This window comes from Gregarina niphandrodes, assembly GCF_000223845.1.
Source record: "Gregarina niphandrodes unplaced genomic scaffold scaffold00003, whole genome shotgun sequence".
NCBI classification, from domain to species: domain Eukaryota; phylum Apicomplexa; class Conoidasida; order Eugregarinorida; family Gregarinidae; genus Gregarina; species Gregarina niphandrodes.
The window spans coordinates 121524-147762 of record NW_011646045.1 but is presented as its reverse complement, the minus strand read 5'-3'; the positions used below and the strand labels follow the sequence as shown (position 1 = coordinate 147762).

Here is a 26239-nt window from a genome sequence, read left to right as displayed (position 1 = left end):
TAACCAAGGGCAAAGGGGCATCAGTAATCACAGGGACGGCAACCAAGTGAAGCCACGGCAAGCAAGTGGCCGTGTCCACCGATCATATCCAACCAGAAGTACATTGTCAAGCCATTACATTCGGGTATGTTTGCGGCGTAACGTTCGGGGTGGGTCGGGTGGAGCCTTACGTGTGGCGTGTTGACGGATTGGAGGGGCGAGGCCTTGGCGATGAGTTCGCCGTCGTAGCCGTAGATCTCGGTGGTGGAGATATGATGTCTGGCGACCCAGGCTGCGATGACGGTAATGTCGTCCCACTTGCCGCCGGTGAATCCGGGCATGCCGCACTCTGCCGTGTAGTTTTTGGCGAATGGTGTGCTGGAACGCGGATCCTGGGATTTCCAGCTTGCCGCTTCCGTGAGAGCACGTGCGATATCAGTTCCTTCTGTGAGGAGCGTATCATCGTGCAGGATGAGGGCTTCGAGCGGGGTGAGTGTGAGTGTGCAGAGCGAGCTGATCTCCCATGGCCAGAGGTTGTCCCAGAGGCCGTCGCTGGCCATGAGGAGTAGGTCGCCTTCTTCTACCCGTAGATCGAAGCAGTGCGCATGTTTAGGAGCGTCTTGGGCGGGCAGGACGAAGCCCTTTCCGTTCTCTATATTTTTGAGTCCTAGGATCTTTTCAATCACTTTACGCGAGGGGGTTTTCGAGAGCTGGAACGGGCAATTGAAGAAGTGCGTCATCTCCGGGGTCCGGAAGTACGGCGTGATGTGGCCCTTGTTATTCCGACGTAATAAGCTAACGCCAGAGTCTCCCAAATTGCAGATTCCCAGCTCCTGCCGCATCGGGTCGAAAACTGCGATAGTGCAAGTCGCCGAGCCGTAACTGACAGGGGCCTTCGCCGCCAATGTCATCAACTCCCGCGCTAACAGACTCGGCTTCAGATGCAACGAATGGATTGAGTGGTATGCATCCTCCCAAACGTCCTTGATCGCCGTTACCAACTCATCTGCGTAAGCACGAGAGTTCACACCCAACTGCTCCCATGCTCCTACTCCATCTGCCAGAGCTAGCACACGCCCATCCCGAGACACGTAAAAAGAGTCTGCACCACCCGTCATCCTTTTCTCCGGGTGCGTCGTCATCGACCACCCAGCACGCAAACACAGATACTCATTCGTCAACTTGAGAACCTTCGGCAAGTCGAATAATTCCAGCATAACATCGGGATCATGTAGTAAACTCGTCACGTAACTTGGCCAATTGGCTACACGACTCCGCCTCTTGTCGATACCACTCTTCTGTTGCCGCCTCCCCCCGTGGTGACTTAAGCAACGAACCAGCGTGTCCAGGTGTTTCTGCTTCTCGCGCCGGCGCGCCTCGTTCCTGGAACTCCGCTGACCAACGGTAGCTACTTGTTGACCCACCGTAGCTACTTGTTGACCCACCGTAGCTACTTGTTGACCCACCGTAGCTACTTGTTGACCCACCGTAGCTACTTGTTGACCCACCGTAGCTACTTGGTGACCCACCGTAGCTGCTTGTTCACGCACCGTCGCCACTTGTTGACCCACCGTCGCTACTTGCTGGCCCACCCTCGCCACTTGTTGACCCACCGTTGCCACTTGTTGGCCAACGTTCGCCACCTGCATCTCCCCGAGGGTGGCTCCATCAAGCGACATACCGTCGGACGACCCCCCTGTCGTCCCCCCTGTCGTCATCGAATGGGTTGTGGCGGTTCCGGTGTGGGCCCCGGTCCTGCTCAAGTCGGTTTTGAGATCAGCGACCTCATCTGCGGCCACGGAGGTAGCCGAGGTGGAGACCTCGGAGCCGAGTAGGCCGGCCGCGCGGTAGTCTTCGCGGCCGTCCTGTTCCTGTTGGGCTTGTCGAATAAGCCAGCGACGACAGGCCTGGGAGGTGGCGGCACCGGTACCGCTGATGGTAGGTGAGCGTTTACCGGCCCTTTTTTCTTCGAACGCCTTGGTCGTGGGTGAGGAGCTGAGCGGGGTACCGGCGGCTTCAAACCGGGCCCAAGCGGGTTTCGAGCAGAGTTCATTCGGCTGAGCGGTGGACGCTTCTCGGGCAATATTGGCGCGACGTGGCCGACTCTTGTCATCCTCGTTACGAATCAGTTGTCGTCCGTGCCTCGGTGTAGCCTGTTTGGGACTGTTAACGCCACAGACCCAACTGGTACTAAGTCGGGTAGTGTTGAGTCGGTTGCTGGAAACACTTTGACGTCGTCGTAGACGTTGATTTGACAAACGGAGACGAAGTCGCTGCGGGAAAATAACACAGACATTGTTGAGGGAGTGACTGGGACTACCGTCATCGCAAATGGGGTAGTTCGGGTCACATTTCCATGAGCCATCAGCAACAAATTTGAACTGCATTAACCCACTTAGACCAGGTACAGTCTCGTGTAAATCTATCCAGTGACAACGGGATACAGGACACCACCACATTGGCAAACCTCGAGACCATGGGGGTTGCGTGAAGGTCCCAAACACTTCGACATAATGAGCAGGCAAATTCCACATTAAAACCAGATGTGTGGTAGTATGATGCTCCGTTTTCAGTCTCCATACCGGCGATTGACCCGTTGCTGACTTGGCAATGCTCGGACCCTCACCCGTACCGATCCCCGCCGGGTGATGTTGGCCATAACAACATTGGTTGTTCGAAGTCACATAAAAGTAGGGCAATGATAACTTCTCAGACACTGCCGCACACGGCGTCGAACACGATCGATCCAACAACCTACAAATGTGCGGCACACGCCGTAAACCGACTGGATACTCAGCCGGCAACGTCTCCTCCTCGCCTTGGGCGCGCACCACTTTCGTCCGCAGGGCAAACCCCAACACCGTGCACACGTGTCTCACATCGTTCATTTCTTATTTGCGCCCCAAAAAGCGATTCGTCTCCAACCACCATCATTCAACCACAACCACTGTGCTCCCTTACCGCTGAGGCCCCTTACCGGCCTCTAACCGGACGGGCACAGTGATCGGTTAAAACCTGTCAACCCCATGGCTAGTTGATCTGACAGAATTTTTTTCATCAGAATTTTGCTAACCGAGAGCTCAGCACTTTTCCTGAAAAATCTCTCGCCTTGCAGCGAAAACGGCCGCTCCTTTGCGCACAGAATCCGTGACTTGGTGCAGCCGCAATTTACCTACGCCCACGGACTGCCGGAAGTAGGATGTGCGCGAGAGCAGATGGTTAACGAAATTGAGCCACCACCCATCCCACGAACTGTCGACAGTGATGTAGATCTGGCGGTTCAGCTGACAATCCATTTGCAGATAAGAAAGTAGGGCCACGAGTGTGCAGCTGAAATATGCAGCTGACCGCTGGGCTGCACCCAGCGCCAAAGACTGCAGCAGCTTCCGGTCAGTTTTGGTCGTTTCCCAATGCAATCGCTTGCTACAGAAGCTACGGCTGTACTCAAAATTGCCCGTCTCGCTAGCTATTCGCAACGCCTCCTTGTTGCTAATAACACCCCGCCGACGGACTGAAATCGGCGAACTTTCTTGCCAGACAAACCGAATGGCCAGCCTGAAAACCTCTCCAATGTGCACTATCATGTGCTCCAGGGTCGCACTAGCGCTCTTCGGGTTCGTCTCATACGCATCAATGTAGTCCAGGTCCGTCAGATAACGATCCTCAATCGAATACCGGCCGATCTCAGTATTGATTACGCAGCCGCGAGAACCGGGGTTCGGATCCTTCAAAGACACATTGAACCCCGGGTCGATTAACACCGCAATGTCCGCACCCCGCGTACGCTCTTTTTCGTGCTGGCTCCGGCGCCGCTGCCCTTCGTGACGCCGCTGCCCTTCGTGACGCTGCTGTTCCTCATGACGCCGCTGCCCTTCGTGACGCTGCTGTTCCTCATGACGCTGCTGTCCTTCGTGACGTTGTTGCCCTTCGTGACGTTGTTGTCCTTCGTGACGTTGTTGGTTCTCCCTAGTGTGCTTGCCATTAGCGTCAGCGTTTGCGTGGTGGTTGATGTTTACATTATGGTTGGAGTTCTGGTCTAGGGTATTGCGTTGGTACCAGGAAGCGAGTAAGCTGGCAACGGCATCGTTACAGACTCCCACACACTTGACGGGCAAGAGGCAGTCTTCGAGAGCGAGATCGAGCACTGTCGTAATGTCGAGGCCGTTGATCGGGTGATCGGGTGCGTAAACCATGGCCGACTTGACGCTTGTACTACACACGGGCAAAGAGGCTACGACCGCGACCGGTAGCATTTCATTCAGGGTCGCATTAGGCGGTAGATTTCGACCCAGTGTTTCCGCTGCGCGACGGAAGAACGTTGCGCAATTGGTCTCATTTCGCCGACTCGTCTGCGTCTCGCTCAACCCCTCTACGCGGATACGCCCCCCTCCGAACAAATCGCCACGAATCGTCTTGATCCCATCCCGACTCCATAACACCGCAAAATACATACCCACCTCCTCCCCCGTCGGCATCGTATTGATGAACGTATCGTTCATGAACTCCGCGCCGTTCAGCGACGCCTGTCCCCCGCGCGCCGATGTTATGCACTGTAACAACCCTGCCTTGTTCTCCATCGCCTCCTCCACCTGGTCTTTGAAGTACTGGATGTAACTCTAAGCAGATACACTCTCTACTTACCCCCCTCCGCGTACGCAGTATGCGCGCACTTTGCGGCGCTCAAGTGTGTGCACACGCGTGTTTCAGCGCATACGCCTGTCTGTTTTTAGTGCATACGCGCGCTTTCAGTGCTTCTTACAATCGCGCGATCCGTCACCGTCATTGGCCCGCGCTGTTGTACCTGAAAGGAACGGGCTGCGTCCCCAACGGACGTTTCTCACTTTAGACATCTTCACCACCGACTTGACCCAAACCGGCTTCGGAGACATCCGCGACGTCGACGAAGGGGTGTTCATTCATCCGGATTTATTTATTCCGCCCATCTTCTTCCGCCGCTGGTGCAACACCTGTCTGTTTGCTTGCAAACAACCCGATAGCCACGGGAGCTCGTACCTATGTTGACGCGCCAGGGAAGATGAACCAGGGAAGGTTCATCGCCACGAAGTTACCAGGGAAGGTTCATCGCCACGAAGTTACCATAAATGTCGAAAATAATATGATGCAGGATGGGGAGGCATTCAAAGAACAATAACGCAGGATCAATGTTCACCTACCATGAGAGGCAGCAGATGCCTCAGCTTCTCAGTCGTCCACGACGAACGGAGACGAAGCACGCTAAACTAGGAAACGAGATTAATCAATGTGGCATTTGTCTTCATCAACCTAAAGACCCCGTAGTGGTCATAACTAGCGGAGTTATCTATTGCAGGTCTTGCATTATTCTCAGTCTTGGAGAACAGAAAGAAAAGGCCAATCAACTTACAAAAGAAAAAGAAGCTGCTCAAAAACTACTCATACAACATCGGAACAAGAATCAACGAGATTTGACAAAAGCCTTCCAGGAGGCAAACCAGCTAGTACGACCAGACCAGGAGTCTTGTTCGATGGAAGAACGGGACGATGAGCTGAGCGACGACACTGCCGAAGTCAAAGAGACTTTGAAAGCACAGCGAGTAAGCCTTAGCACCTACCAAGGGATCTCGCATCAGAGATCTCGCATCAGAGAAAGGTGGGAGGTGACACCTGCTAAGCTCACATCAGGATACGTTCCGGTTTTAGAAACAAGCTCCAGTCAGTGGTGGTCCTCCACCTCCGGTGGATTTCTGGACCGGTTCATTGGACAAGGACGAAATTGAGGAGTTGGAGTCGCGGGCAAATGCGAAAGTGAGTAAGCATCGTGTGTGTCCGGTGACTGGTCAACGCATGAAATTCCAGGACCTGTTGGCCATCAAGCCTAAGATTGACGGCGACGGTAATTGGCTCTGTGATGTGTCTTCACAGGCCCTAAGAAATAAGCGGGTTGTATGTCGCCAAAAAGATGGGTCATTGATATGCGAAGTGAGTAAATGTGTTTTTCACCCCTTGCTGTCAGCGCGTTGTGTTACACGCTCTTCCTTTTCAGGCTATTTGGAATGAGTTATTCCCACAAGAATCTGTCGTCCACGTTAGGTCCGGCGTCCACGTTAGGTCCGGCTTGTGAACGACTAGTTGTGAAGGACTAGTTGAAAATCCCGTCGCCATCACTGGACTTGGACCTGCGCTTCCAATGAGCTTCTGTTCGTGGTTGCCTCGAACACGCTATGGGCCAACGTGAACCTTCCCTGGCTCGCATGCAGGTCATTCTGCACTTCTCAACTACAAAAACATCAATTTGAACCGACCTCCTGAACCGACCCGCACCTGAACCGACCCGCACGTTCTGAACCGGCCGGTATCTAGACCGTATCCGGACCACCCTGGTTGGTGGTCTCGTCCCCTTTTCGTGCCCCCGTCCTTACATGGAGAAGGTAATGGTACTTCATAAACATCAAACATATTGTTGAAGTGACCAGCACCATCATCAACGACAGTGCCGCCACCGCAGCACACCAGACGGTCGTCGACGAGAAACTTAAGCTGGTACCTCCCAGGTTTCCGTGGTAATCTTGCCACGTAGCAACGACGAATGGGACAAAATTCCATGGGGATAGAGCGCGTCCATGGTGGATTCGTGAAGTCGCCTACGATCTGCACATTGTTGCCGGGCTTATCCCAGATCCATTTGACCACCCAGCAGTTCCATTCCTCGTCTATGATCTTACGAACTCGAATGCCACGCCACCACTTTTGGATCACCGACTGCAGCAAATCAACATCTCCATCTTATCCCTCACACACGTGTTGGCAGATATTGTGAGTGATGGGACGGACGATGGGTCGTGAGTGATGGGACGATGGGTGATGCAAATGAGCCCCCCTGTCAGCCGTCTCGCAGGTGTTTCTTACCGCCGAAACACTTCTTAACCTTGCAACCAGGTCGATAAGATGCTTCAGCTCAGTTTGTTGTTTTTTTCTCCAAGCTAGCCAAGCATGCTGTATTCTCCTCTACAGTACAGGTGTCCTCTCCGGGTAAATTAACGCGGTCAGCCCGTGTGTTCAACATCGAACGAGTGGTTACTTACGGCTGCAGCGGCTCTAGCAATTTCGTGTAGATGAATGTACTTTTTTAAAGTCCGTTCCTCACGCATTGTGTGGCCCCTCCACAGAGCTTGGATTTTGGCGGCAGCCAGATTGCGCCTCACTTGCTCAGTCTTCTGAACTTTCATTTGATTGTAATACTCCCTCGCTCTATGTCCCCTCCACCATTTCTGAATCACCGTCTACAAAACTCGAAATGTCTTTTCCATCTGTCTGTCCCTCCTGCAGCGGGCCCGCTCTTGAGTGGGCGACAGTGTCACGAGGTGTATCATAAATCGATGACCGCCTGAGCGTTTGAGGGCGGCCAGAGCAGACAATTCGTGGACCAAATACACCAGATAGAAACCTGCTCGGCATAGTTCGCCGGGTTCCTACCATGCGCCCAGTTGGTACTATGCGCCCCGTAGGTACTATGCGCCCCGTAGGTACTATGCGCCCCGTAGGTACTATGCGCTCGATTGGGACATGTAGGTATCATAGGAGTAACCGTCAGACTTAGCAGGATGTACGTACATAGCTTTTATGACCCCCTAACGTGATGCTTAGCGATTGATGCCAGCCCATCTGTTTCACGTCCGGTTCAAGTACGGTGGTGCACTCATTTTGTGTTGTTGATCTGGATTAGGCCAAACGTGATAGATTTAAATGTGATACATTACCGCTGCTTCATAAAGATAGCTCAGCCTTAGCAATGATAGACTAGAAAGACCACTTTGAGGCGTCTACAGAACAAATGATCAGGATGATGTCCCAATTGAGTATGCGTCCCAGTTCAACCTGTCCCAATACCGGCTTAGGTCGCCTAGGTAACTTGGACGGTCTGGTGACTTTGACGTCTGTGCTTAAGTGGTTGCCGACTCGGGTTTGGTTTATGGGTGAAGTCGGTTACGACTGGGGGTCGGTTACGACTGGGGGTCGGTTACGACTGGGGGTCGGTTACGACTGGGGGTCGGTTACGACTGGGGGTCGGTTACGACTGGGGGTCGGTTACGACTGGGGTCGATGGTGGTGGGTAAGGTCGGGATGAGGAACTCACTATCCGTGCTACCGTCTTGCAAATAGTCGCAGGTTCGGTCGTCGGAGGCCACAACGGTATCCTGGTGGTCGTTCCCGCTATAGTTTGAAACCATGCAGCCCGCGATCGGGGAGTATGGATGGTGGGTAGGCTCCCATTCTCACTGCCGCCACTCTCGCTTCGCGTCGTCCGCATCAACATATTCTCGCGCGCCAAGCTGCTGGAAATAGGGGTAGATTTCCTTGAGGGCCAGCTAACCAGTCGCTAGCTAACCCGTTACGGTTGCACTCGGCCAGTCGGGATCACCCGGTCGACTATGCGGACACTTTCAATCCCGAAACCCTAGCGTCTCTCCCGTACATCTGACACGTGCTCCTAACTTTTTTCGGCAGCTGTAGTCGCGCCATATTCGGGAGTCTTCGCTCCTGCATCTACTCATGTTTAAAAAAACTATCGGGGAAAACCATGGACTCCTCAGAGGAAACCACTACCGACCGCCGTGTGAGCTATCATGACGGACAACAGGATGGCGTGGAAAAGGAAGGCGTCTATCGAGACGCAATCTCCGTCTTAACCGTTTGGACTATGGCACTCTTGATAGCAATAATGTAACTTTTTCCTTCCTTCCTTCCTTCCTGAACAGAGTTCTTCAAGCCATAATGGTTCAGCTTCACGCAGTCAATAGTGCTTCCCATATTAAGCGACCTCCGGAATCCGAAATCGGTGGGAACATACGTCCTCATCTTCATCTCCGCTCTCTCATCAGACAGAGTATTTGGTGTACATAACAGGTTACTACTTGGGCTGTGGTATCTTCGTGTGGTGCTTCATCCGAGCCGGATGGGCAGAACCAGGATACGTCCCGGACTCATGGAGCCCAGATTCATTCCCTGATCAGACCGAAGCTCCAAAGGGGGTCATATCAGATTGGATACTCGAGAGAACCAAATCGGGTTCGCTAAAATTCAATACCTCAGAAGGAAAATATGTCCCAGATCGGGCTCACTTTGATTCCCGCTCTAAGAAACTCATATTGAAGATGGATCACTACTGTCCCTGGGTCGGCAACGTGTGAGCACCAACACCCTCTTCCATCTGGTCCATTCCATCTTCCTACATCGAGTCCAAACAACACCTTGGATAACACTTCAATGACTTGCAGAATTGGTAACAACAACTACCGATATTTTCATCAAACCGTTGGTTGGGCATGGGTGCTGACGCTGAGCACCTTAGTTAGTCTGTCGTATCAGTTAAGCCACGATCTTCTGGACTATTCCATTTCTTGGGGGTCCTTGTACATCACAATACTCGGAGCTTTCCTTTGTGCGAGTGCCACCGTCGTGATTCTTCCATTTTGGGCTTTCCACCTATATCTCATTTGCCATGTAAGACCCTCCCTCATCTCCACCATACCGCACCATTCATGCAGAACTGTACCATGATCGAGTATATGTCAGGAGACCTAGGGAAGTGGGACACGGGTAGTGTGCTGGCCAATGTTGCATCTGTCTATCCTGTTTACGAGCCCTGGAATTGCATACTTCCGATCGGCCCACCGCCTCATGACGGTTTGTATTTCCTATCTTCTAAACATCCTGATTCACACCACGACCAAATCGCATCCGACTATCTCCCGAGAAACGTGTCCTCGGCTGATCACCCACATCAAGATAATGGCATCATAGATACGGACAGGGCAGAGGAACAAACAGAACTTCTTCCATACCCTTAAAGCTCCGTTGAATGTATGACGACTAACTAGCGCGCCTTAGTACGCCCTAGTGACCTGTCCTTCCTGTCACTCAATCCGCACGCCTTCCTGGACCCGTTCTGGATGCGTGTTTCTGTTATGCTAGGTGGCATCACCGCGCGCCTGGCATGTGTCGCCGACTGAGGCTGTGCACACGCGTGTGCACACGCGTGTGCAGCCCTTTTTTAGTGTTTCGTTGATCAACATGTCTGGTAGGACGAGAACAGGTCTAAGAGCAGATCGAATAACGGATCTACGGTGACCGCGCCGTGTGCGTGGAAAGGTGTGTGCGCGTGTGCGTGAGGGTGTGTGTGAGGGTGTGTGTGTGTAGTGTGTGTGGTGCGCACACGCGGCAAGCAAATTTCGAGCAAGTATCATTTGTGCTGAAGCCAGATACAGCAGACAGATTACAGTGCTGACTCTGAAAGCCCGGTGGTGGTGGGTCTCCCGTTGGGTGCCCCCTCGGTGGGGTCGATATGGATACAATGTGGAGCAGTCAATGTTTATAAAAAAGTGAAGTCATAGGCGACGGTGGACCCGTCCTGTGTCCCTAAGGCGCCGCCTCCACCGCCTCCGGAATCATTATATCTGCCTGTGGGATCTACCTCGCCCGAGCCGCCCAGGCAGAGCATTAAGTCGAGGCCCGGGCTTGGCGGCGCCTCCGTAGACACCGTGTTCGGTGACTGGTTGCTCATCAGCCCGTCGCCGGCCGGTCGGTGCCCGTTCGAGGCACACATCGCCGCCGGAGTCGTGTGGCCCAGCGACGCCTGGCCCAACGACGAATGAATCAGTGACGTGTGTATTCGGCTGCTCATCAACGCAGGCCGGTCATTTTCACCCAACCCGGTCGTGGCGCCGCCGAGACCGGGTCCCAGACCACCAGGGCCGAGACCACTAGGGCCGAGGCCCACAGCCTCCATGCTGGCGCCGCTAGGGCCTAGACCATTGCTGCTTAGACCATTGCTGCCTAGGCCACCATTGGGGCCTAGACCGTTGCTGCCTAGACCGCCGTTGCTGCCTAGACCGCCGTTGCTGCCTAGACCGCCGTTGCTGCCTAGACAGCCATTGGGGCCTAGATCACCATTGGGTCCTCCTAGACCGCCATTGGGTCCTCCTAGACCACCATTAGGGCCTCCTAGACCGCCAGGGCCTAGACCGCCACCCAGGCCACTGGTCCCTAAACCATTGCCGTTGGTCCCTAAACCATTGGCCCCCGAGACGGCGTTGGTCCCCAAGCAGTTGGGATCCAGGCCGTTGGCGGAGGTGGTTGCGGTCCTGCTAGGGCCCTTCCGTTTCTTGGATTTGGACTGTTTGATTTTGGCGCCCGTTGTGGCGGCGTTTTGCACCGCTGAAGCGGGTTGGTATATGTACTTGCGGATCACGCCGGAAGTGATCATGGTTTTCCTGTGGGCTACGGCCATGCGTTTGCTTTCCTGGAAGCCGAACTTCTTGGCACTGAAGCCCTTGGTGCGTGTGCAGCGCCGGATCTCGAGAGGACGCTTGGTATCTCGGTCCATAACAATTGTCTCTTCCGGCCAATTTGCTCGCCACAAATGTCTTATATGGTCGAAGTACACACCTCGACATCCCCCCTCTGGCCCGTCACCTTCCGCCTCTGGCACCGCCGTGTCGCATGACATCAACTGTTGTCCAATGCTGCTCCAGTCTGCAGGGGCCCCCGGCGAACTGCCCCCGCCTGCCGCTTCATTCCAGTCGGCCAAGTTCGACATGAATTATTTTCCTCACGGAAAAAAACCAACCAATCTAACCTCTCCCTGACCACACCTAGACCACACCGGTTGTTCGGGTCCCCCCCCCTAGCAAGTTGGTTGTTCGGGTCCCCACCCACCTTTCAGCGTCCCACGTTTCAGGTCCCTGTCAGGCCGCCACCAAGCGTCGGCCTACGCTGTCTGAACACGACTAGGGGATGAGGTACCAGGAGGAGAGTGTTGTGCGTCTAGGCGAAGTAATTAAGTGCGCTCTTTTTCTTAGCCTGAACGGCAGCGATTCCATCAACGAAATCTTCGTGGGTGAGTTGTTTGGCTTTCCTACGGAGAGCGCACATTCCTGCTTCGACACAGACGGCTTTAAGTTGGGCACCGTTGAATTCGTCGGTAGCCCGAGAGAGTTCTTTGTAGTTGACAGATGCCTTGTCTACCGTCATTTTGCGTGAGTGTATCTCTAGGATGCGTGCCCGTGCTTCCTCGTTTGGGTGTGGTAGTTCTATTTTCCTATCGAGTCTTCCCGACCTAAGTAGTGCTGGATCTAGGATATCTGGTCTGTTGGTTGCAGCAATGACCTTGACTGAGTCCACGGAGGAGAATCCATCCAGTTGGTTTAGTAGCTCGAGCATTGTTCGTTGTACCTCTCGGTCTCCTGAAAGTTCGCTCTCTTGTCTTTTGGTTCCAATAGCATCAAGCTCGTCGATGAAAATAATGGCGGGCGATTTTTCCTTCGCCAGCTCAAATGCATCCCTGACAATCTTGGCGCCATCTCCAATGAACATTTGAACCAATTGGGGACCTCCTAACTTTAAAAATGTAGCGTTTGTTTGAGCAGCACACGCGCGTGCTAACAGCGTTTTTCCCGTTCCTGGAGGTCCATACATCAAGACTCCCTTCGGTGGACGGATACCCAAGCTGTCAAACCGGTCTGCATGTGTCATGGGTAATACAATGGCCTCTACCAGCTCCTGAATTTGTTTATCCAAACCACCAATATCCGAATACTCTTCCGTTGGCTTAGAATCAACCTCCATCGCCTTAGCCCGACTATCATATTCAGGAGGTAACTTAGCCAATACAAGATAACTATCTTTATTCACACCAAGACGATCATTAGGCTTCAATTCATCCGCCGGAACCAAACCAATAACAGGTAGAAACACATTTTGCCGTGTTGACGTCTTAATTACCAACGACTTACCCTTCTTCGACTTATCTGTAGATATCACACCCCCACTCTCTCCTGCATCATCAGTATCACTATCCAGATCCAAAACCTCCACAACATTCGAAACTAGGTAAGGAAGCTGCTTATTCAACTTTATCTTGTCCTCATTCTCTTTCAACTGCTCGGCATTAAAGGCCAACTGATGATTTAAATGAGCAACATTCTGAAGCATACTAGTCTTCATCGATCCCCCTGAACCCCCAGACCCTCACCAGCGGTAGTACCCTCAAGCGGTAGTAGGCTCCCAGACTTCCCTTTAGGCCCTTCCACTTTGGCCCCTTCCCTCCCACCTTACGGGATCTGATGGTTCAACAACCAGACCCCCTGCAACCTCTTGCAACCTGACCTTTCCTTCAACTGCCACCCCGCCCACCCACGACGCGTACCTGTTGCAGAACTTTGACCTCGTTACTAATGAGCATACATCGTTGCTTGACTTCTTCGTTAGTCAGCCCGAGGACTTCACCCTCTTCGAGTATAGCGAGCTCATCGCCGCTAAACCCGAACTCGGCCATTTTTACGAATATATTATTAACTGATGTCGGGATGGATTGATAGACTTGTGGATGACCCCAATATAGTTCCTAGCTTATTTCCATCGGATCCATATTTAGGTCGATTGGGAGATGTTTCTCGGTTACCCCATTGCAAGGATAACAGGATACAGGAAGACTGCAAACGTCTGGGATATTCAAATGATTGGGTGACAGGTTTCACGTCACTGCATTCGATTATTAGCGACCTAACTCCTGAGGCTAAGGAGACATACCGTGCCTTTTGGGAACAGGAGTTCCAACCCCTAACCGACCCGACGGAACTATGGGAAGTCCTTCTCGGCCAAAATGCGGTCGAAACCAGGTACCTGGCCCGCTGGTTGCGGCACCCCATCCTCTTTTACCAAAGAACCGACACTCCTTGGCTACTCATGCAACTCATCGGCGGCCCCTGTGGGGTGATTTCCGTTCTCCAATCGCACATGTTTGCCGCGCTCCTCTTTTCACCCAATTCTCAGGAACCCATCTCTCAGGAACCCATCTCTCAGGAGCCCAATTCTCAAGAGTCCATGCCGAAGCGGCGTGCAGGAACGTTGTCAATGAACCAGAAGTTAAGCAGTGCTACGCCGTGGGGCCTACGGGCCATGGTGAGTGCTGCAATCGCGCGGATCATCTGGCAATGTCGGCCCCGAGGGGGGGATGCTGCGTTGTGTTGTCTGGACGCGTTGGACGCGGTGAAGGGGGGTAGTGTGAGTGAGTTGCATACACGGAGTGCGAGTGCGATGACGGGGCGCTTGGGTGTCGGCGACTTGTTGGTTCGGAGTCGTGTATTCGTGCGTGTGTTTGGTTCCTATGTGGCGCTGGCTAGCTTTGTATGCGATCATTTACTGACTCTCTTTTGCGGGCCGCAAGTGCCTGGTTGCCTTAACTTGGTGTTATCGTGTGTCCACACACGCGGGGCGCGCAAAATTGCGGCCGAAGATTTCGACCCGTTCAACGAGTCCAGCTTGCTCGCGGACTTCGGACACTGCTCGCAGGAGATGGTTAATCTACTCCTCACCGGAGCTGCAACACCAAACACATTTGACGGCGACCGCGCGGCGGCTGGTGTTCTTCTCAAGGGCATCGCACACCATAGCGCACTCGGTCAACTTAGCGATATGGAGCGTTACAGCGTCGTCGGTGTGCGCATGAAGAAACCTGTTTTGCCGGTGTGGGTTGTTGCCAAGAACTACCATTACTCAACTCTCTGCAACCTAAATGTCAAGTCGCACAAATTACACGCGAGCGAATTGGTGGAAGAACGGCTTGAATGGTATTGGCAAGAGCACGAACGAGCGCTCGCAGCGAACGCCGACCAGGGCATCTCGGGGACTGGGGCTGGGGGCATGGCTGGGACTGGGGGCATGTCTGGGACTGGGAGTGGGGGCATGGCTGGGGGAGACACGGCGCAGCTGGTCGAGGGCATGCTCAGCGCCCAACAGGCGACGGCCCTGTGCGAGTCGCTGGGTGTCGAAAATGCCGCTCAGGTGGTCACGACGCATCTGCTCGATCGCGAAATCCGCCGTGTGCTCCGCGAACGCTTCCTTACTTGGGGCGCCGCGCACGTCGACCAGATCCCCAAACTCGTCGAGGACCTCGTCACTCCTCTTGCCCGCATCCGGCTACTCCCCGACGAAAAACTGCTACGCGGCCCGCCCTGCTACCTCTACGCCGACGGCCAACTACTCAACCTCAGCGAGTGCGCAGATGACACAGTCGGCAGCGTCCTCGCCAAACCGACAGCCGTCCGCGTACTGGTCCCCTCCAACCTGGTCATCGACGTCAGGCCGGGTGGAAGTGGAAGCGGGGCAGAAGACACTGCGCAAATCCACCAACTGTTAGGTTATAAAGAAGGTTTAACAATTTTTGATTTTACCGTGCACAATCAGCACGTATAGTGAACCATCAGTCAACGACCTCAGTCAGTCTACAATCGATGGTGGCGAGACTTTGTATAGTAGGAGTGCTCTCTAGCTTGGCGCTAGCACTCGACATCGGGGCGAACGTGGCTGCAGAACTTTACGCTCTCAGCCAAGAGAAGACCGACAGTACGTACTTATCGGCAGGTCAGACTGCTGGGGTGGATGAACTCGGTGCCGACCAGCTGGTAGGCGACCCACCTGTGGATGACCCACCTGTGGAGACCAGCCTGAGGCTGTGGTCGTGACGGCGGCGGCGGTGTCGAATCTGACGGAGAGGGTGGGGGGCGTGAATTGTGGGTACCGGTACACGTCGTTGTGTGACGTGACTGCGTTGTTACCGGACGCGCGTGCGGGGGACATCTTGTTGTTGGGTTTCGAGCCGGATACGGGCGGAAGTGTGTGTGCACACACAACCTTTGCGGCATATTCGGTCTCGAGCAATTCGATTGTGCTTGAGCGCGGGTTCCCGGTGGCTACGGACGTGGACTACGTGTTGTGTCAGCAAGAACTGTCGACGGGTGCGACGGTGGCAAAGGGAGTGGTACATTTCGTTGAAGCCTTCCGTCCCGACGTGGTTTGCCGCGCCAGTGAGTCGCAGGGTACGCAGCAGGCGAAGTTCCTGAGCATGTTTAACAGCGTCCGCTGCGACGTCGATAGTCTCAGCAACCAAGATGACGGCTATCTCTACACCACTTCGACTGACTGCAGCGATTTCCAGAATGCCCACCAGGTCCTCCGCTGTGGAGCTAACTCGGATAACCACGTCTGCTCAGTCCGACTCGCTCTCGGCCCAGACACATTGAAACTGTGCCGCTGTCCCTTCCCCCTACGCCAGGATCCTGCCTCGACTGAACCGGCGACTGACGATACACCCGCTCAAGGAGACGCACCCGCTCAAGGAGACGCCAACGACAACACCACCTACTGCTCCAGCGACGTCGCTGAATGGATCGGCACCTTACGCGGCGACGCCTGTCAAGACTGCACTACGAGCGCTGCACAAAGCGGTCGCAGGCAACTTCAGGACGCCGCGAATAACGCTTCCGATACTCTGGCACCGAGCGCTTCTGACGTGACGGCCTCTGCTGCGACCGCTTCTGCCGTGACCGTCTCTGCCGCGACCGCGGCTGTGAACAGCACGGCGGATCACGGGGGCACCGCGTCCTCCGACGGACGCGGCAGTGGCTCTCTCGGCGAGAATGCGCCCGCTTCCGCCACTTCGGTTGCCGCTTCGCCCTCGGCTTCGGCTTCGGCCTCGCCCTCGGCCTCGCCCTCGGCGGCGGCCGTGAGCCCGTTGCTAGATCCAGGTGCGGCGTTATCAGGTTTGTTTGACTTTAGTGCATTGGTGCCGACTTTGGCTCCGTCAAGCGTTTCGGAGAGTTCGGCGGCGGGAGAAAAAGTGTTGGCGGCGGCATCTGGTGTGGTGCAAGGGGCGTGTAGATCGCGAGAGGACTGCGGGTTGTACGGGAGCTGCGTAGGGGGTGTGTGTGCTGCATTCTACCCGGATATTGAGGATGTGAAGTTGATACGTTGTGTGGAGGGGTATCGATGCGATGTGGCTGGTGAGTTATCAGGATTTGGTGTGACGAGTGAGTTCCAGATAATTGGAGTGAGTCCGAGTGAGATGTGCGGTACTGCGGAGCCGTTACCGCCGAAGTTGTCAATATTTGCGAACCCGAATCGTTGGCGTTGTGCAGGTGGAGGTTCGGGTCAGTTCTGTGAGTTTAGTCCTGGTGTAGGTCAACGGCGGAACAAGACCATTGCGCTTGAGGGACTGCGACTCTGCGGCTGTCCGAACGCAGATGTTGGTGGCACAGGTAGGGCGTGTGGTTCGGCTGCAGACTTTTTCGTCCCGTTGGCCAAGCTGGGTGTGCAAGAGTGCTTAACTAATGCACATTGCCTTCATAAGACATTCGCATACTGCGTCAACGACCACTGTGCCGGCTTCATGGGCATCGCTGCCTCCGCAGGTATGAAGGTCTACCAGTGTTTAGTAAACAAATCCTGCAGTGTTCAATCCGTTGCCGCCAAAACCATCAGCGAAGGACTCAAGATCGTGCCCGTTGCAGCCGCTTTCAGCTGCGGTGCTACGCAAGCACTAGACCCAGGCTACTATGAAGAAAGCGCACTACCCTGCATCATGGACGTAAACGGGGACGGGCAGTGCGACATCCATCTAGGCGTACCCAAGGCACTCGGCACCAACCGCCTTTGCGGCTGCAACGGCCAGGACCGAGGCGGGAATGGACGACCATGCGACGAACCGGAGGATTTCGACGTCGATTTGGGTCTACTAACCGTCGACCAGTGCAATGTAGATACTGATTGTGCGGCTGCAGGTGTGTGTGTAGCGAATAAGTGTTATGTAGACACGCAGGCACCCTACGCCATCAGCATCCGTCCCGCCAACGGTACGGCCGTGGTTCCGCCAGTTGCGGACATCCGGATCACTTTCTCTGAGACTATCCGCTTCTCGGCTGCTACCGACCGACGTGTGGTCTTGGCTTCGCCGCTGACAGGCGTCAAGTATGACTTTGCCGTCGCAGATCCGACGTTGCGAAGCTCTGCTTCCGAACCACACCGCGTCCGTATTGAAGGCCGCGACCTGGTCATTACACCCGACCTGCGACTCTCCAGTATACCCGAGGGCCACTACCTTCTTGGCTTCGAGGGCGGCATCGTCGAAGACCTACAGGGCAACGGCAACACAGGCAGCACCGACTACCACTTCAACGTCACCTCCGACGGCGGTTGCCCTTTCCTCGGCGTCACCGGCTTTGCCATTGACACGCTCAACGTCAACGGTATCTACCGCGCAACCGGCGTACTGAACAACAAACCCAAATGGACCAGCATCGTGCCCACCGTTGACGGACTCGATGACAGTAGCCAGATCTTCTGGTTCCCTGGCTCCGCTACAAGTTCCGGTCGTTGGGTCGTCGGCCTCAGCCACGACCACACCAAGTTTCTCAGCTATCTCGACATTCCCTTCGAGACTGCCACAAACGTTACTAGCACGAGTGGTAGCACTAGCGCAAGTGCCAGTACCAGCAGTAGTGGGAGCAAGACGGCTTCAGGTTGGGATAAGACGTCGCTGAGACCTGTGACGGGTTTGTGGAAGAAGTGGGCGCGAGGCAAGTGGGTGGAGCAGAAGTCGGTGATAATAGAGTGTATCCAGCAGCGAAACATTTCGCCGCCGAGGTTTACAGGTTCGGACCCGTTGCCGCGGGCTCGAGGCGTGCCGACGCAGGAATTTGAAATTTCGTTTAGCTTCGATCGGCCGGTAACCTACGGGCACTGGAGTCAGATTTCATTCAGTGCCGTGGACGGCAGCCATGAGGTGGTGGTGGACCCCGAAGACGAGACGGGGGTTCGCGGCCGCGTGTTATTGCGTGATTTGGAGCACAGTAAGATGCGCGTAAGACTTGCGGAAGAGCTGAAGCCGGGCACTGAGTACTGGGTCGTGGTTGATACGGGTGCTTTCACGGACTTGCAATACAACCCTGTGGCGCCCATTGTGCAGGGCGACTTCAAGATCACCACTTACGGCGTTGGATGTTACCCCTATCCCGCGGGACCTTATGACCACATCGGTATTTCATACCACGAGGACGATGCGCCTTATGAGGCGGACGGGTTCGCGGACGACGAGGCAGACACCCGTAGTATCCCGCATGGTACCAAACTGAAGCTGGGTTGTTTGCAAAATTATTCACCGAGGTTCAAACAGGCGGATGCCATGAAGCATTCAGATCTCATATTCTTCGGCAAGCAGGGCGGCTTAAAGGACCTGGATGGCAGTACTTCCACGTACGTGGTATCGACGTGTATGGACGGCGATTGGGATTACTTGAACCTACCTTGTCAGGCGGACTGTGGAGTGTACCCGCCGTTGGCGAACCAGTATGAAGTGTCGGTGACGAAGGTGGCAACGGACGACAACGATATAGTGCCATTTGCAATAGGGTCGGCAAACCTAACGATCTTCAAAACGGGTTCACAAGTACAACTCAAATGCGCGGACCATAGCGAGACCTTGTCGGGCAGTGCGCTGGGTGAGGTGAGCACGTGTGTGCATGGCCGTTGGACCGCCACAAATTTGCGTTGTGGCGCGACCTGTGGGCCCTTCCCGGACTTGGGGAAGGCCTACGCAGTGATGTCGGGTACTGGCTTGAGCGTGGGCAGTAGTCGCACTATTGCCTGCAACAGTGATGCCAAGGGTGATAGAGGCCGTACGGAGACGATTGTCTGTGGCGAGGATAGCAAATGGCAGACGCCTAGCCTAAAGTGTTACTACAATTGCGGACCGCTGGACCTTAAGGGTGTGTCCTATACGTACGGTCTGACTCCGTTGACGGCGAGTCTGGCAGCGTCCAAGGCATCGGGGGTAGCGGGCGAGACGTACGTCTTCAGATGCGAAGACCAGACGGTACCACTCTTGGCGAACAACACCGAGGACTCGATGCCGCAGTGGATGGACGATTACTGGGCCGAGGTGGACTCTCGTTTCCCCGTTTCTAACTCGGCGCAGCAGACACAACTTTCCTGCGTTGAGGGCGTTTGGACCCGCCGTCGTCCGTTGTCTTGTCAAAAGTCCTGTGGCCCCTTCGTTCCACCAGGTCCTGGGTACAACACAGTGCTGGCTCTCAGCTCTGAGGCGAGCACTTCTGGTTCCACAGGTCCAGGTGCTACATACAACGTCACGTGTCGTGGGGATGCAGTGGCGAAATATGCGGCCCCAGATCTGCGTGTCGATCAGATCGTATGCCTCAAGGGCGAGTGGACGCGTGTGAGTCACAATGTGGAGTGTCTGGGAGCGTGTGCTCATCCCGTTGTGTACTTTGGTCAAAATTACCGCGTAGCGGACGAGGCCAGCAACGCACTAACTCTACCATCCCGACCTTTCCAGTATAGACACGGGAGCCAGCACTTTTTAGTGGAGTGTGCGCAAGGCACACAGCCATTGTCAGCACCATTGTTGGCAGATCCGGGCTTGTATGTGTTACGTGGAGCCTCACCGGCGGACCCGGATGGACCAGTGAAGATAAGTGAGGTCAAGGCGATCCCGACGGTGTTCGAAAATCCCAATCAGGTGGTGACTTGTTACGACGGTGAGTGGATACCGCTTGTGCGTCAGGGTGTGGAAATGAGCACCAAGTCGTTGTTGCGCTGCTCGCCTTACTGTCCTTCGTTCAATGCGATTTATTCTGCACGTTACTCGCGTCAGGACGAAGCCGTTAGCTTCAGTTGGGGCGCTCGTCGATCCTTTTATTGTGCCGCCGGCTTGACTGGCGGCCATGTAGGCCGACTGGAAGACGGTGTGCTCAGCTTCGTGCCACGCGACTCCGTACAACTGGTGTGTGCACGAGGCGCTTGGACGGCGCCGCCACCCCCCTTCGCCACGCCGGAACTCGCACTGCCGTTGACGCCGCTGGGCGACGCGTTGGTCGTAAGACACGCACAAACCCGAACGGAGACGCTGCAAATCGCCATGTCAGCTGCACTGCCCTGCGGCCGCACGTGCGCGAAGAGTAGTTTGGAAACACTGGTCCGGCAGAAGCGGCTTCGGATCGTGAAGCCCGCACGTAGCAGTTTGGCCAAGAACGTCGCACACGGCACACTAGTTGACATTAGCTGCGACGTCACCACCACACGCATTTCCGGACCCGCTGCAGATCGCGTGGCCTGCAGCGACGGCGAGTGGACACTACCGCTCCTAGTGTGTGGGGCTGCGTCTTGCTCCGATGGCGCCATCAACGGCCGGGAAACCGATGTCGATTGTGGCGGCAGTTGCAGTACCGCTTGCCCAGAGACTCTGCACTCTTGCGAAACAACCGGTGCATGTCTACCCTGCACCGACCTTCCCGATCCCACCCAACTCTTTACCCTGGAGATGCCCTCTTACACTGCCGGCGCCATACTCAATACACATGACCTTCCACTACCGCACAAAACTCTCGTGCATGCACATCATAACGAAAACTTCTACCTACCTCTCACCGCCGTTGCCGCCACCACCTACATACCCTTCATCTGCGTTAACGGCGTCTGGGAGCGTCTTCAAAATGGCGCCTCAAGACGACGGCTCCAGACGACGGATGATGCCTCGGCGGCTGACGCCGGGTTGGTCATGTCGGCAAACTACAGCCGCTCTCTTGACGGCTCCGAATGGCAAGGCCGTGGCCTCGAGGCCGTGGACGGCCAAGTCGGAGATGGCCAAGTCGCGGACGGCCCGGTTGAGGATACGGACGGTACGGAGGTGGCTGGTAGTTGGGAGGGCAGCGAGTTACCGAAAGAGTTGACGGCGGTCTCGGCGTCGGGTGCACTGGCGGTGCAGACGGTATCTTGTTCCGATGGCGTAATGTCTCGTGGCGAATGGGGCATTGATTGTGGTGGCGTGTGTGCGCGCGTGTGTGCTGATTGCTTCGACTCAGTGTTGAATGGTGACGAAGAGTGGGTGGACTGCGGTGGGTCCGGTTGTCGAGCTTGCGGTGCCTGTGCGATGGCGGATTTGAAGGCTTATGATTCGAGTTCCTACGATGTGGCGTCGGTAGCGATCGACTTGGCCACGGGGAATGTGACCAAGACGAGGGGAACGAGTAGTGGCTTCGACAATAAGGTGGCGATGTCTCATGGGACGGGAGTGAGTATTGGTTGCAGTTCGACGGCTGTTGTGGCTGGCGGGAATGCGCCCCTGGAGCTAGTTTGTCTCGACAGGAGATGGTGGCCGGCATCGCTCGGTCGTGAGATGTTGTTGGGCGCTACAGACGTCTCTCCTGCCGACTTCACGGCATTACCCATGTTCGCTTTGCGTTGCGAAGAGAGGGGCACACACCTTTTGGAGCAGCAGGTGCTCCAAAAGTTCCAAAGCCCAGGCTTAAGTTTAGAATTTTGCGCGTCCCAATCGAGCGAGTTCTGCTGTGGCCTGTTGCGAGCCTTCAATGCGGAGATGTCCGGCGAGTGCGGTGCATTGCTTTATGGTGGTAAGGTGCAAGCTTTCTGCAAGGGCGTCTGTTTCCAGAGACTCAAACAGATTACTGACTTTTACGACAAACTGAGAGAGGAAACCGTGCGTCGTAACGCGGGTGGAAGCATGGGTGATGACGACGCCAAGGAACGCGAGAAGAGACGAAGTACTTGCGAGCATGTAGCGGAAGCTGTTCGTGCTGCCAGTGACGCTTTTTGCTACACAAACACAAATGAGGTGGAGATGCGAAAGGAACAGGGCGCCCAATCCGTCTTCCATGGCAAGCTGAGCGAGTTCTGCTTCGCCACTGCCGGCACCGATCTCGCACACCTTCGCACACTGGACGTCTACCAACGAGTCGCCGACATCGATATTGCCTGCACCAAACACAGCTGCTTCCGCAACAACGTTGGCTACGTCGACACCATGTGGCAGCTCATACACCTACCCGACGTTGTCTTCGTCCGTGACTCCAACGCAGACGCCAACCTACGTCGCCTCTCCAGCGACTCTAGTTCCAAATTCGACTCCAGTTCCGGATTGGACAACACCGAACGTTACCTCGCACATCTGATGCAAATTCGCGACCTTGATCCCACTGCACCACTCAATGCGGCTGTGGATACTTTGCTCGCCATGACTCAGGAGGAGACACCAGCATTCGAGTACGAACCGGGAGCGTTGGAGACCCAACTGCCCCTCGACCTCTGGGAACCCTATCATCTCCTCGCCAACGGCAGTGCCCAGGCGGCGGGACGGCGCCTAAGTCCGCTGGAGCCGACTTGTCCGCGACGACGGCTCTCGGGACTGACGGGTGCGACGCCGGTAGTGAACAGTATTTTCCGAGACCCGGCGAGTGTCCAGTATACGGACGCGGTTGTGCCCCTCATGTGTCTAAAGGATAGTCATGCACACTCGTGTGCACCGCAGTTCAAACAGTTGATTGAGAGCCTGTCGCTCTGGGGCGGACAGACGTCAATGACCGTGGCAGACCGCCACAATCTTGGACGTGCGGTGGCGTCCCTCGCCGGTACGTGTGGTGACTCATCTTGCTTCCTTCAGCTCTCGCGACATTTGGGTCAGGAGGTCACAGATCGCGGCATCCAACGTGGTGATCCGTACCAGCGGTTCATGGGTCTGTTTCTCAAAATGTTTGGACGGTACTATTGCCAGAATGACGCGCAAGGTGGCAGCTGTGCCATCAAGCACCTTGGCTACCTCATTCAGGGTATGCAGCCGGGTATGCAGCAACACATGTCGGCGCGGACCACGGCTGTGGACCGCGACGCGCTCCTCGATTTGTTGCCCAACTGCGACGCGAGCAAATGTAACCTAGACTACATTAACGACGGAGTCTGCGACCCGCAGTGTTTCAACGCCCTCTGCGGTTTCGATGGCCGCGACTGCCTCGTAGCGAATATGTTTCCCGGTATTGTGCAGCGTTTGCTCAAACCAATCCCCCTCTCCAGCGATTGTCACCCCCTCAACCGTAACCTCGAGACCTGTCCCAAGGAGTTCGAGTGCCACCGCACTATCAGCAAAGCCGTCGTGAACCACGGCTGCTGCTTCGCGGTGGGCATTGACATCCTCAAGGAGGTTCTCGACCTGGAGTACTACTCGCACCCGCTCATTCGTAATGGTGCCGTCAGCTTCAAAGACTTGGGCAAACTTGTAGACGCCGAGGCGATTCGAAATCTCCTCATCCCGCCGCCGCAGTACTCAGACGGGGACGGCGACTCCAACAGCCTCTGGTCCGGGTTCGGCTCTGGTTTCGGCACGAGAGGCGAGTTGGTGGACAGCGCCTTCCTCAACGGCTTTGACCTAAATAGCTACGAAGTTTACACGCCTGCCCGGAGCAGCATTTACTCCCAAACACTCTGCAGCATCTACCAAGACCGCACCTGCAGCCGAGGCCTGGCCCGACGCATTCTGGTAATCTACTTCGAGGCTGACTCACCGAGCTATGACGCGTTAGGCTGGATGATGGCCAGGCCGCCCAGCGTCAAACTGGCCGAATTTCCTGCAGATCTGATCAATTACCAGGAGTTCAAGACCGCCGTGGAGAACGAAGCGCCCGTCCTGCGTCTAAAGGTGTTAACGCGGAAAGCATTGAGCGACCTGCTCGTGCTCCCACTCACCGACGTACGCGAAGTGAACGTGTGGCCCTCCGAAAACTCGCGCGCTTCGCTCATCGAGATCCTCGTGGACCCTTCGCTCTTCATCGACGAGACCCAACGCACCCTAAACACCCTCCAGGAGAACGGGGAGTTTGGCGATATGGTTAGCGCCGCCGTGTTACAATGGCGCATGGGTCTCAGTGACGTGCTGGACAACTATCTAAGTGTGTTCGAAGCGGGCCCCCAGAAGCGCCGTCTGGCGGCTACAAGACAACTGGCGGCTGCGGAGGTGGACCAGAAGAAGAGCGCGGCTTTGGACGTGGACACGGTACGTCAAGTACCGGTCACACTAATCAAGAACGTCCAGTTCGTGATCCAGACATTGGATCCTGCGCAGTCGAACAAGGTGAATGAGTTGCCGACTGACGGCACGTTCGACTTGGGATATTTGGCGGGGCCACACCGGCTGTGCAGTGTGCGCGCACTCATCTCGGAAACGGATCCGTGGAGTCGCGGACAAAACATTCCCTTCAGCAGTTACGAGTTACTGGGTGGTTCGGTGAGTGGTCAGGAAGGCGACACAGTGACAATCGGTTGCCGATCGGGTTTCCAGCCATATGCAGATATTGCAACAAAGACCCAGAAGGTTCTCTGCAGCAATGGACGTTGGTTAGCCGCTGACCGGTCACCGCTACTGCGCTGTATGAAGCCGTGTCCCTACTTCCACCTGCAGACGCCTTCGCCTGCCATGTACCGCGTTGTAGGTGACGGTATCAGCGCCGGCAGTGTGCGGCAGGTGTCTTGTGCAGCTGGTTATGCGGCCACGGATAGTCAGGCGAGTGAAGAACTGGTATGTGTAAGTGGTCAGTGGAGTAATCTGACCCTGCAGTGTAAGAAGGCTTCTTCTTTCGACCAGACCTGTGGTGGTGTTCCTCTCGATTTGCTTGTCGATGCTTTCCATTTCAAGATGACCGACGTCGTGACTACCGGCTTGCCCGACTCCAAGTGGTGGAAGGCCACGTGTCAGCGTGGCTACGAAGCCTCCTATGGCACCGACCCGCTCTATCTCGCATGCGTGGATGACCGACGTCTTTTCAGTTTCGGACTCATGAGCTATCATCTTCAACAGACATTGCTGAAGCAGAGCAACGGGGAAGCTATTGAAACCGCCCTGACTCAATTCACTGCAGACGGAATCCGCTCCGGAGACTGTGGCGAAGTTGAGCTGGCTCGCCTGATCTGGTCACCAGATCTACCTCTCAAGCCGGCGGCCGGTTTGAAGCAACAAGTTACCACTCTTCGTTGCGACGAAGCGATCGTCACCAAACCTCAACTACTTGTTGAGTCTGGTATTGATGACTGGGCCTACATTGGCGTCGTGGCTGGCATTGCCTTTGGCGCTACCGCTCTATTCGGACTCTGGGGCTATTACTGGCAGACACGTGGACGTGAACGACACAATGTTAAAAAGGCTAAAAAGATAGCAGCCAAAGCTAGACTCGAACAAGCCGAGCCATTGCAACTAGAAACCTACGGATCACCCCAGAATGATCTCCCGCCCCGTGGACAAATCCCCGCCAACAAATTCCCCTCTACCGACGCCAGTGATGTTCTTCCATCCACCAAACTCGTTTCACAACCACCACCACCACTTCAAGACCCCAACAATCAACAGGCCCCCTGGAAAGACCACAGCAGCCATGGAGGTTACTACAGCGACGTTGAATACTACATAAAACCACAAGAACAATAACCAGCCAATAGAGCTGTATTTTTTAGATATTTAATGTACAGATTTTATAATAGTAATTAATAACAACATATTTTGTCTTCAACCCAGCACAACATACCGGCCTACCTTGCTAACCTGTTGTGTCCCCCTGGCGTGCTTCGAGCTGATTGGCATGGGCAGATTTAGCGA

At 55.2% G+C, this 26239-nt stretch overlaps 7 protein-coding genes across 7 annotated transcripts; 3 read left to right on the top strand and 4 right to left on the bottom strand.

The window, feature by feature from the left end:
• Nucleotides 1-20: 20 nt before the first annotated feature.
• On the bottom strand, nt 21-2867 carry GNI_019870 (putative protein phosphatase 2C; the record flags this gene model as incomplete). The annotated part of the gene is made up of 1 exon (XM_011135958.1): nt 21-2867. The coding sequence occupies one exon, from the start codon at nt 2865-2867 to the stop codon at nt 21-23; it is 2847 nt and encodes a 948-aa protein (XP_011134260.1).
• Nucleotides 2868-3059: 192 nt separating this feature from the next.
• On the bottom strand, nt 3060-4762 carry GNI_019860 (hexokinase; the record flags this gene model as incomplete). Its single annotated transcript, XM_011135957.1, has 2 exons — nt 3060-4595; nt 4739-4762. The coding sequence occupies 2 exons, from the start codon at nt 4760-4762 to the stop codon at nt 3060-3062; spliced, it is 1560 nt and encodes a 519-aa protein (XP_011134259.1).
• Nucleotides 4763-5141: 379 nt separating this feature from the next.
• Nucleotides 5142-6101, top strand: GNI_019850 (hypothetical protein; the record flags this gene model as incomplete). Its single annotated transcript, XM_011135956.1, has 3 exons — nt 5142-5552; nt 5659-5966; nt 6002-6101. 3 exons carry the CDS (start codon nt 5142-5144, stop codon nt 6099-6101), a joined length of 819 nt encoding a protein of 272 aa, XP_011134258.1.
• Nucleotides 6102-10327: 4226 nt separating this feature from the next.
• Nucleotides 10328-11554, bottom strand: GNI_019840 (AP2 domain protein; the record flags this gene model as incomplete). The annotated part of the gene is made up of 1 exon (XM_011135955.1): nt 10328-11554. One exon carries the CDS (start codon nt 11552-11554, stop codon nt 10328-10330), a length of 1227 nt encoding a protein of 408 aa, XP_011134257.1.
• A 227-nt stretch (nt 11555-11781) lies between these two features.
• GNI_019830 (26S protease regulatory subunit 6A-like protein) lies at nt 11782-13291 on the bottom strand (the record flags this gene model as incomplete). The annotated part of the gene is made up of 2 exons (XM_011135954.1): nt 11782-12939; nt 13163-13291. 2 exons carry the CDS (start codon nt 13289-13291, stop codon nt 11782-11784), a joined length of 1287 nt encoding a protein of 428 aa, XP_011134256.1.
• A 23-nt stretch (nt 13292-13314) lies between these two features.
• GNI_019820 (hypothetical protein) lies at nt 13315-15210 on the top strand (the record flags this gene model as incomplete). Its single annotated transcript, XM_011135953.1, has 1 exon — nt 13315-15210. One exon carries the CDS (start codon nt 13315-13317, stop codon nt 15208-15210), a length of 1896 nt encoding a protein of 631 aa, XP_011134255.1.
• A 38-nt stretch (nt 15211-15248) lies between these two features.
• On the top strand, nt 15249-26071 carry GNI_019810 (bacterial Ig-like domain protein; the record flags this gene model as incomplete). Its single annotated transcript, XM_011135952.1, has 2 exons — nt 15249-15419; nt 15737-26071. 2 exons carry the CDS (start codon nt 15249-15251, stop codon nt 26069-26071), a joined length of 10506 nt encoding a protein of 3501 aa, XP_011134254.1.
• Between the last annotated feature and the right edge of the window lie 168 nt (nt 26072-26239).